Below are 11,766 nucleotides of genomic sequence, written 5' to 3'. Positions count from 1 at the left end.
CAGCATTTTATCTTAAAGGTAGATTATGCAGGATTTTCTGAGAAAAAACTCTCAATCATCACCCACTAGAAGTGTGTGGTCATGTCTGAATCTGCAGAGACCCTGACCTCTGCCTGTATTTTCTTATATTTTCATTATTGTGCTGTGTGTGGAGGCTTCAGGGCACTGGCCTGTGAGTGGTGGTGTGCACCCCCCAGCCAATAACATTGCCAGGTCAGGATGTAGCAACCAGGTTGCATTGCTGCCTTCGTCTCTCTTCTCTGCTCTCAGTCTGTCATAAAGAGCTTCAGGTCTGTTTTTCTGTTTGACCGAGGGCGGGGCGAGCTACACAGACACAGACAGGCAGGGCAGAGAGGCACACAGCAGACAGAATGAAGCGTGCATTCACATGAAATTTGCAGGATAGTGCGGAGGTGCCGGGGTGTTTATTTGCATTTAATAATTTAAGCATACCGTGAACATAACAATCAGAAAGTAATGTTTCATCTCTCTCACACTGCTCCGTCTTTAATTCACTCTCTAGCTCAATCAACTGCCACTACTCTTTCTCTGTCTCACCTGAGCCATTCATAATATCAATATTTCATGTCAGTTTAATTACTGTTATCCTTTTAACATTTAATTGTGGCCTGATTATCCTGAATACTAAAATACCACCCGCTGCTGTCTTTTGAAAAGCCTGCATTCAAGAACACAAAGTGGCAATTCACAATTCTTTGACTTTCCTCCAGTTCTGTCATGGTGCTGTTTCAAAGCCAATATGAACTTGATCTGATGTCAGCTTACCTGACCTATGTTGCTTGCTGAAAAACAGCTCCATCTTCTGGCAGCAGGGCCTCCCGCTTTAACTTCTCACACTGCAGTGGTAATTTACTTGACATGTGGAGACGATGGTAAATGGTAAATGGTAAAAAATGGTAAATAGCTTGTACTTATATAGCGCCTTTCTAGTTTTAGAAACCACACAGAGCGCTTTACAACACAAGTCAGCATTCACCCATTCACACACACATTCATACACTGGTGTCAGAGGCCAGAGACCTACAATTAAAGCACAGACGAACATCAGAAACTGCTGCTGAGGCATGTTGAATGTGTTAGTACAAACTTGCAAAATGAGACTGACTGAGCAGGAGCCCATTTGAAAGTCCACTCAAACACCCCAGTGCAAACCATACCTCCACCCTTCAGCCCCACAAAACAAAATGTGTACTGTGTTCTCTGTTTAAACCTGAAAATATTGCAAAATATATCACAAGTGCAGGCTAATCAGTGTGGGGGGAGCCTTGAAGCATGGAAAGGCTTTTTTGTTGTAAAGACTAGATTTAGTTGTTAGTATTTTGGCCATTGTGCTTGCCTTTGTTGTTGAGGTGGAAAGGAAACCCAGGAGAATAAAAAAGAGTTGTTGTGAGAAAGTAGCTTTTGACATGTTGTTGTAGGAGAGGCTTTTTTTTTATCACAGAGGGGAATAAAGGTTGGGAAAAAACTGGGAAAAGACTTTTTCAAATCTGGACTAGATGGTCTTCTTTTCCATCCAGTAGATGGCGATAGTGCAACATCTTGCAACACCAACGAAGAAGAAGAGTCAACTTCCGCTTCTGGCGCCAAAATCAAAAAGTGTCTTCCTGTTGGCGGAGAGCCGAGGAGGTAAACAAACGCTGGTGTGAGTGTAGGATTTGGTTTGAGAGGATTGTGGCATAGTTCGGACTCTTACCTGAAAATGGACCCAACGTCGCGGTTCTTTAACAAGCTGAGAAAGCTGGCGGTGACTCTAGAGTCAGAAACGGCCCAGCTCCAGCACACATTTGACAACAGAAACAAAGACGACGGTGACAGCGGTGAGTGGCACACAGACAAGCCAGCCTGATGTTGGGACCATAGACATATATATATATGTATATATGTCTATGGTTGGGACACTGTTCAGCGTGTATATAATATTTGGACAGTGTGTCCATGTGTCAGTACGAGTTTCTTCTTATTGCAGAAGCGACAGCGAGAGGGATGAGAGCATTACACGAACTGAGCTCTGAAGTCGGAACCCTAAAGGTACGGTGATGTCATGACCTGTGCACCAAACTCTGTTCATTAAACTGATACTTTAAGGGAGCTTGGTTTAACGGCATAAACAAACGTGACACGTTTTGGTTACCACATTCACAACAGCCTCTTGGGTCAAATGCACAAAAATCGTTGTCAAAGTATGGTGAAGTGTTTCTACACGTTTTATAACCGTCGTTAGCACGTTGGATGTGACAGTTGGTGGAATCAAACAGTCAGTTAAAGCTGACATTTAATTTCAAAACACTGGTTCTCCACCTACCTGCAATCTAACACTATAACCTTTAACAATATAGTTATATCGTTAAGCTTTTTAATGAATGCTACCAGAGTCTAACCAACACATTCATTATTATTGTTATTATTAGCAGCAGTAGTAGTTGTTCCTGGATTACTTTCAGGTAAATACATTGTTTGTGGCAGAAAAATAAATAATATAGATTGTTTGTAAAGAATAAATAATTTCCTCATTAAGTATCATAAAGAATGTCAGCTTTTAAAATGTATTATGCAGCCTTTTTAGTGAAAAATATAATCACATACATAGGGCTGGGCAATATATACGATATATAGAGACTATATACCGTCTTGGATTTTGGATGTCATTATATTATGATATGTCATATGTAAGTGTCGACAATACGACTTTTTCAGGGCCGATAACGATTATTAGAAATCGTGGAGACTGAAAATTGAAATTTGGGACCGATATTCATTTGTACTGAAAATTAAACTCTTTGTGTCAAAATTCAGAACAACAAGTGATGGAATTAACCTAAATTCAATTTACTCAAGTACTGTTATTAAGTACAGCTTTCAGTTACTTTACTTGGGTATTTCCTTTTTCTGCTGCTTTATATTTCCTCTTCCGTTCTGATTTTGTACGTTTAGTTACTAGTTACTTTGCAGATTCAGATTACTCAGTGTTTCTAGGCTATGAATTGTGGCATGTTACCAATCAGATCAGAGTGCTGTGAGAGGGACATTGTGTGAGAGCATGCTGAATCAGAGCCAAAGTAGCACATTTTTAAATTAGTTTATTTTATCAGCAGTCTGACGGAAAAATGCTGAATCTCGGCCCAATAATCGTCCGGGGCCGATAATTGTCATAAGTGCTCCTGCATTTGAAGGCTGCATTACAGTAAATGATGTCATTTTCTGAACGTACCAGACTGTTCTAATATTTATCTTTACCCACTTAGTCATTATATCCACATTACTAATGATTATTGACAAAAAGCCTCATTGTATTAGTATTTTGTGAAAGTACCAATAGACATCACTACAGTATTTGGTCAAAAATATTTCTAACATATAACATATAAACAGTCCTAACATTTATGAAGTGCTTTTGAGAAGATTTCAAAATCGTGATGTATATATCGTGTATCACAATATGACCTATAAGTATTGCGATTTTATTTTAAGGCCATACCCTACACATGCACTTTAAATCTGGGAGCCTGTTAACTTTTGAAAGGAAGGCAGTTATCATCTCTGGCTTGTCCTCGTACAGGGGCAGATACAGGAACAGTTGACTCAGCAGAAAGCACGGGATAATGAGGTGAGCAGCTTCATTAAGGCTTGTAGAGTGATGCAGCAGAAGGTCACTCAGGACATCCAGGCAATGAGGGAACTTTGTGAAAAATATGGTTACCAACCTCCCCGAGACACCCGAACACAAACCAGTAAGTAAAGAAATAAGCTGTAACACACAGTCAACCTATTTGTGAAAGTTAAAGCTATGTTTATGAACAGTATGCTATGTACCTTTAGTAGTTACGATTAATTGTCAGCTGTTCAAAACTATAAGCTAAAGGATACAGGATTCATAAAAAAATGTTTTTATGTCTTTTATTGTGACTCACCTACACAGAGGCCACAGGTCATCAGTCAGATGCTGGAAATGAGAAAGCAGATGAGTCAGCAGGAGAAGAAGGGGAAAGCCAGGAGGAGGCTGGAGATGATCCCTCTTCATCGTCTCCCAAAGCGGGACCGCCACCCGTCACTGACGTTCTGCGAACCCCACAGCTCTCTGACTTTGGCCTGTCTGAGATGCATCTGAAGAGAGCTATGGCTGGGGCAGAGTGGTGCTCTGAAGTGCCCCCTATGCCGGAGATGAGGCTCCCTCCCCCATCACTCAACATGCCTGCATCGCCACCCATGCCCATAACTCCTAAATGTGCCCTGCGGATGGATGAGGAGGAGGTGCAGACACCCCAGATGCATGACTTTGGCATCTCAGAGCACACTATGTGTCTGCTCAACGACTTCACTATGGATCTGTTACAGAAGAAAATTGACAAGCCCCCAAGGTAGAGCATAATGCTTTGCTTTACAAAATCCACACAGTATATGACATTTATTGACCTCTACTGGCAACATGCAGCAGTACTGTTAGAGATCTTTCAAGAGTCTAGTCTTATTATGTGTATTCTTCTTAAACAGACCATCACAAGACATACCTGTACCACCAGTGACCTCACTAATGGAGAGTTTGCAGGCTAAAGGTATGGAACTGTTACAGCTCATAAAACTTTCCAGGTTTTACTTTCATCTTGTTTTTCTTCTGAATTTCCAAACTGCTCCACAACTTGGGCTTGGTGTCATTTGTAATTTTGTATACTAGTGCCAGCTCAATACCTGTGTTTTGGTGCCAGAACAACAACTTTATTACATGACATTGATAAATTATTTAACAAGACTACAAACGGGACCAGACATTTGATACCAGGTTTTGATTCTCACTTTTTTTTTTTTTACCAGGCCTTGTCACAGCAATCTTTTCCCCATTTTATCTCAATGCTCTACTTTTCTACACTAAACATTGACTGTTTGTAATAAGGCTGAACCAGATATGTAACATTACATTGCAAAAAAAACAAAAACTTTTTTTTTTTTTTTTTAAAGATACCTTGGTTTTGATATATGAGAAATAAATATTAAATGTACTAAAAACATGACATGAGTATTACTGAGGATGTCACAGCTGCTTTTAGAGGATTTTCAGAAAACCTGTGCTTCAAGAAAAAAACAAACATAATACCACTAAGAAATGTACATAAATGCCACCATCCTCCTTGCAAAAATATGTCATTCTATCCCTTTATATCACATTGTTCAGACAACATGGAGTCTCCAGAGCTGCCTGTGTTTTGCACCCCGGGGCTTAAAATCAAAAAGACAAACGGTCACTGCTCGCCACCCACACAAGGGAATGGTGACCCAGAACCCTCCACGAGCAACCAGCCTACCACCCCAGATGTTCCAGTTTTTCAAACCCCCTACGTGAACCGAATGGTCAGCACCAAAAAGGTACAATGAATGAATGTGTGCACATGCAACATTTATTTGATGATATAACTTCTCTCTTTCTTACCTGTGGGTCTTAATAGTCAAATGTTCCCCCTGGGTGATCAATAAGAATGATCTTATCTTAAAGGTGGTTTTAAGCTATACTAATGTGATTTAAAAAAATATATATATTTACTTATCCAGACTTGCTGATCAGAGAAACTTTTAGCTCAGAGTTTGTGCCTTTCTGCATGTCTTCACAGAGTGCTCGGCAGCCTGACCCCATCAACATACAAACAGATGACGATAGTCAAACTTTCAAACTTCAGACGTCTCCTTGTAACAGATCAATCAACTCCAAGCGCTCCTGGGAATACAATGTGCCAGAGATATCCATCTCGGGTGAGGAGGACCAGATGCCAGAGATGCCAAAGCTAGAGTTTGCTTTGGACAATTATTTACAAAATGTAAGACAAAAATTCACCACGGTTTTATCTGCGGGTTGTTGCGATTTCTAGTGACAAATCACTGTGTGATTAAATGTGGTTTACAGACCAATCAGAATACACTAAAGGAATATAAAGTCAGGAAATGGCAAAATATGTAATAAATAACGACTTTTGACTCCTGTACAATGATATAAAGACTTCATATTTAAAGATAAACGTCTTTATTTACTGTTTACCTGCAGTCTTACCTGTCTTATATTCACTCCAGAAAAGTGCCAAAATGCTGAAGAAGACCAGTGAGCATGAAAAGGTGACCAAGGAGCCCACTGTTAATAGTATGGAGCTGGACGGACCAACCCAGGAGTTCAGTTTGGGAACACCTCGCCTCAGGATGGACTTTGGAGACCCCAGCACACCAGAGATGCCAGAACTCAGCTCTGTTACACAGGACATCTGTAAAGTGTGTACCTCGAGTTTTTAGATTGATTTACATGCCTTCAAGCTGCTTCTAGTTTTATCTCATGACCATAAAGGAAATAACTTTGACATATTATCCAAAACCAACTTTACAATATGTCAAATTTAACTTTCCTGCCACACTCCTTCTGTGTTTTTATGATTTTTCTTTTCTTTTGTAGCTTGTGTCTCAGGCTCAGTTGAAGAGGACTGCCATGGCCATTGTGCACCCAAATGTCAAGGCTGACAAATATAAAAGCAGGTAAAGTATCTCAGAAAACCACTTATTTCTAACCAGGGATTGATCCATTTTAAAGAAACATTCATTATAGGAGGCAAAACCTTTGCTAAAGAAATTTTAATTGGAATCTCCCCACTAAAGTTGCAAGATTCAAGGTATTGTCACATGCTCAGAGATACAAAAAGTAAAACCTGCAGTGAATTGAAGCAGGTACTCAGTTACTGTGCAGGAATATCAAAGTGATCATAAATAGAATAAAATATATATAAAATGCAAGATGAAACTACACCGAAGGCTTCAAGAAGACCTTCGTAAAAGATTCCCAGTTGTTCTTTTGCGGGTGTATCTGCTGACCTGCGGTCTCCTAAAGTCCACCACCGTTACCTTGTCTTGCTGACATTCAGGGTCAGGATCTTTAACGTGCAGCCCTGTGCCAGATTGTCTACCTAGTTCTGGTAGGCCTGTTCATTCTTGGGGGTGATCAGACCTCCCACCACTGTGTTGTCTGTGAATTTGAGGATAGAGGTGCAGATAAGGGTTAGTGAGCCGAACAGGACGGTTCCTTGTCTGAACCACCTGCGGCCCAGTGGTGAGGAAGTTGTGGACCCAGATGCACAGTCGGATTTTCAGTTCTCAGATCCTTGTCTTTGTGGACGTACCTTCGTGCAGATCAGACAAGATCAGACTGCTATTGAGTTGAAGAAAATAAATGATTTTCTTCAACTCAATAGCAGTCTGATCTTGTATTATTATTTATTTTAAATAACACTAATTATGACATTCAGGGACTTAGTATCATTTATATTTCAAAACATTTTTTACATTTTGGGAATTTTAAGAGGATTAGTTTTGTCAATCCTGTCTGTTTCAAATTAGAATGGATGTTTATTTCTTTCCACAAACTGTCTTTATTTGTGCTGTCCTAAAAATCATACATGCCTTTATTTTTTATTTTTTTTCACAACCAAGATTTTAATTGTGACATGTCCTCTCCCATCTAGTCCTCTTGCCAAAGCCGTGAGTGTGTCTGTGGTGTCGGAGAGTGAGTTCCAGAGTTTACCCAGCTACCTGAGGCAGATGACTCTGCACAACCTCAACCAGACAATCCACAACATCAACAAATTCATAGCAGAGTGGCCAGGTCAGTGCTACAGTTCACTTATGATTAAAGTTAATTAACAAGTATATTGTCTAAATATCTTGTTGTTGAAAGTCGGAGGATTCATTTTAAAAAAACCATTAATCTTGTTACCAAGTTAGAAGTAAGAGATGTTGTGTCAGTCAACAGAAACACCTCATTAAGACGAATAAATTGACAACACAACGATGCCTTGTTTGGTGTAGAAATGAATATTTTCCATACTTTCTTATTTATCGTCCGTTTATTGTTTTGAAGTTACTGCCCAGCTTTGTTTGTTAAGCTCCAAAACATCCATGTTCAAATTTTAGTTTAGAGTTTAGAAACAAGGTCCCTACTGTCTGGTTTTCTGGACAATGATGGCAGTGTCTCAAATATGCCAGTTGAACTGGAAATCATCAACTCAACAGGTTTACTTTATTGGATTGGAGGAGCACTTAGTATCCTGTATTATGTGGACATTATTTCACATTTAACCTCTTAAGACCTGGCGTCAACATGCGTGGACATCACATTTTGGTTTGTCTATACCATAATACTTAATTCTGCTTAACGTGTGACATGCAAGGTGTTCCTGTGCTTGCAAGCGGATCGCAACTGTTACACAGCCTTTCACAAATAGGTGTGAACATGTTCCTACAGAAAAAAAGGGCATTCCTAGTTTGAAGTAGTAGTAGTAGAAATAACTGTGATGTTCAAAACATGTTCAAAAACATGTTCATATGTGTTACGAATAAATGTAAAAGCAGTCAGGAAAAACACATTTTTCTCAAAAACTACATCATATCAAAAGATGATGCTTAGTTCTTATACTTATCAGGTCCCAATAAGCCCAAATAGCAAGACAAATTAAAAATGCATACCAAAAAAGAGCTCAGGTCTTAGGAGGTTAAAGAAAAGCTGATGTTATGATTAATGCTAATAGAAATGTTTTATTAGTTTGGACTATTGATGTCAGTCAATTAACAGCAATGGTTTCCACTAGAAGCACAGTTAATTTTAACTGATCATAAAGTATATTGTACATACAAAATGCTGATCTGAAAAGTAACTATCAACTATAGCTGTCAAATAATACATGCAGGGGAGTAAAAAGTACAATATTCCCTCTGAAGTGTCGTGGAGTGGAAAAAGTAGCAGAAAATGGTATTGAAATACTCAAGTACAATTTACAAGTAGTTGTACATTACTTGAGAACAGTACTTGAGTAAATGTACTTGGTTACATTCCACCACTGCTCTCTACTCAACCACTCATCCTCTATCAAGCTGGCTATGACATTCACACTGCAGATTTGTTCCAATTCTGAACCATTATTTCAGTGAATTTGACTCCAATCAAAAAAGCCTTTTTGATGATTATCAATACATGTCATCGTTAGCAATATTTCACTGTTAACGTTTAGCATTAACGAGTATGATAAGCTCGTTGTCACAGAGAGTAAATGATAGGGCTGTTGTTTATTTACTTTCCATCAAATGGACTCAAAACACTGCCGCACAGTCTTCTGCTGAACTGCAGAAAGATGCTCAGATGCTTATAGCTTGACCTTTCAATCTGCTATGTTACTACTGAACTGACAAACTCTAGCTGGCAAGCTACCTCATTAACATGGCAACATATGATAAGCATAAGTTGATGACAGTTGTCAGAGGAGAGTAAAATATTGGCACGTTGTTTATATAATTTCCAGTACTACATCTCACCACCTTGCTCTTGGGGAACAACATAACGTTAAATAAACACCCAGTACTTGTCTCAGATGCAAACCACCAAAACATGCTTTCCTTTCAATCTGTGTTACTGACTGACATGAATGTACTATAGCTGGCTAGCTAGCTACCTTTGCTAACATTATCAAGCAGATGTCATATAAGCATGACTGACATGACGGTTGGGACAGGGTTAACATATTGAAATGGAAAATGATGGTGTCATTGTTTATTAATTTTCCAAAATGTATTTCACTCACAAACCATATCACCGTATATCAGAACACATACACTGCGAAACCAAGACATCTGTAATAGGCCCATTTAAGGGCCATATTGGCCAACAAAATTGACGGAGCGATAAATCAGTCGGCTCTAGTTTCCACTTGCATAAGCTCTAAATCAATACAACCAGGTGTCGATCTTGGTTATGTTTGCATTATAGAAGACCATGTTGTATAGTCCTTTGTACTGACTGTATGCATATGGTATTAAATGCAATGGGCTGCCCATGCCACTCAATTACCAGTGCTCCTCCACAGCCCAAGTCAAGCCGTAACCATGAAAGTAGAATACACAGTATCTCATGTAGTTCATTAATTTAAAAGAATCTGATAGCAACACATGACTATTTAATCTTTGGAGTCAATTTACACCACAGGGCTGTATTACATGGTATCTGTGATATCACAATAGCCGGTGTAAACTCATTGCACTCATATGTGTAACTCCAGTTGTAGTAACTGGATCAATAAACTACTATAGCAACCGGCCATGGCCCAAAGAGGGCCGCCTACACCTGGTTACAACCTTTAACTGTACCTCAGGAGGTAGGGTGGGTTGTCCAGTAATCGGAATGTCGCTGATTCAGATCCCCGGCTGTCGAAGTATCCTTGAGCAAGATACTGAACCCCAAATTTCACCTTGCATGGCAATCTCTGAATGTATGTGAGAATGGGTGAAAGTGTTGTCAGGCGCTTTGAGCTGTCAGTTGACTGGTAAAGCGCTGTAAAGGCTCGAGTGGCAAGGTCATTTCACCTTGGGATTTGGTTTACGTCCAACAACCACAGTGCAAGTCAAGGAGAATGCATGTGGTCATGTAAATTGCTGTATTTTCTTCCATATGGTGCATGCTATAAGTGATATCATGTAATTAACTTAGTGACAATGAGTGGCCTAGAGGTGCCGTCAGAAAGAAAACCTGTGACATCAATATAAAATAAAACTGAACAAAGTTAATGATTACAAATTGGATAAGGATGACACACAGTAGATAAGATTTACTTTTGTATGATGGCAAACTTTGACCACAATAAATTGCAGTTAAAACTATTTTATTATCTCAAATTACAAACTGTCACATAATGGCTATAATTAATGGGGTACTGACAGATAATGGTCCAACAAGAACATTTGGAGTAGATAAATGGTCCTGCTGTCAGGTGTGCTGCTATGGAACTGTCTCAGAAGATGTTGCCCATAGCAACAGAATGTACGACTGAAATTGGTAGTAATTTGAGTGGATTCCCAGTTTAACATTTATTTGTCTGTAATATGTTTTCAAATAGAAAATAACCTCCTGTCACTCAAAACCCAGTCAAGACACCAAAACAAGGGGGTGCCTACAGTTGAAGCACATAAAAGCAGATATTTGTTGGTCTGCTGGTATACTCACAAATGATCTCATTAACAAAAAGTACAATAAGAAACGAAACAACATGGGACCTATTAAGAGCACTTTTTGGCAGCTGTCTGTTGTATCTAACTGTTCTGTTCTGTTCTGTGGTGCCCTCTGCAGGAGAAAAGACAGAGCTTCGGATGGAGGAGCTGAGGAGGATTACCAATGTTGGAACAAAGACCCCTGTGTACCTCCTCTGTCTGACTGAGCTCAAGAGGCTGACACATGTGGGAGGAGCCAGGGACACCTCTGTATACAAACTGTGCACACGCAGCTAAAGTTTGCTCGGACACATTAGAGTTTGTCCGATTGGGAGCCCAAGTATAGTCTCCTGTCTGTAAAAACCTGCCTGTACCTCCATCTTTGACTTACTGAAATGCTGATCTTTGGTTAACTATTGTGCTTTCATTGATATATCTACACTGCAAAAAGAGCACTTAACAAGAGGAATCCTGACTGATTAACTTTACCAGAGAAAGCAGCCATGCAGACTTTTGTATTTAGATTGTAAATAGTTCTGATGCATGGACAGTCAATAATTTGTCCTTCTGTAGTGTTATTCTGGTTTCAAACTGACCTGTATATGATAAAATCACAACACATTACTGCACATAATGCATGAATAGGCTCAAGAAAGACTATTAACAGTGTAGCATATTAAAAACACATATTCATGTATTAGCATACTAAAAGTTTAACTAATGGCTCAGTGTAAGCGTGTGACCTGAACTCCATGC

The 11,766-nt window shown here is 39.4% G+C and overlaps 2 protein-coding genes across 2 annotated transcripts in view; one reads left to right on the top strand and one right to left on the bottom strand.

Annotated features, from left to right (window-relative positions):
• cox17 (cytochrome c oxidase copper chaperone COX17) overlaps window positions 1-11,766 on the bottom strand; it is a 192,135-nt gene that overhangs the window by 30,294 nt on the left and 150,075 nt on the right. The window lies entirely within an intron of this gene.
• ska3 (spindle and kinetochore associated complex subunit 3) lies at window positions 1,594-11,423 on the top strand. The gene is made up of 11 exons (XM_084363077.1): window positions 1,594-1,838; window positions 1,988-2,049; window positions 3,578-3,749; window positions 3,938-4,376; window positions 4,510-4,571; window positions 5,186-5,376; window positions 5,619-5,822; window positions 6,073-6,264; window positions 6,443-6,522; window positions 7,503-7,642; window positions 11,150-11,423. Exons 1-11 carry the CDS (start codon window positions 1,721-1,723, stop codon window positions 11,305-11,307), a joined length of 1,818 nt encoding a protein of 605 aa, XP_084219203.1. The 5' UTR covers window positions 1,594-1,720; the 3' UTR covers window positions 11,308-11,423.

The sequence above is a fragment of the Pagrus pagrus genome (genome assembly GCF_965226575.1).
Source record: "Pagrus pagrus genome assembly, chromosome: 9".
NCBI classification, from domain to species: Eukaryota; Metazoa; Chordata; class Actinopteri; order Spariformes; family Sparidae; genus Pagrus; species Pagrus pagrus.
Note: the sequence above shows the minus strand (reverse complement) of the source record. Positions and strands in the feature narration are given on the sequence as shown.

Excerpts from the sequence above, each read along its gene's own strand:
- ska3 (XM_084363077.1), top strand. The coding sequence starts at position 1,721 with ATGGACCCAACGTCGCGGTTCTTTAACAAGCTGAGAAAGCTGGCGGTG. Across the intron at positions 3,750-3,937 it reads AGACACCCGAACACAAACCA|AGGCCACAGGTCATCAGTCA; the intron begins GTAAGTAAAGAA and ends TCACCTACACAG. Across the intron at positions 6,265-6,442 it reads TTACACAGGACATCTGTAAA|CTTGTGTCTCAGGCTCAGTT; the intron begins GTGTGTACCTCG and ends TTTCTTTTGTAG.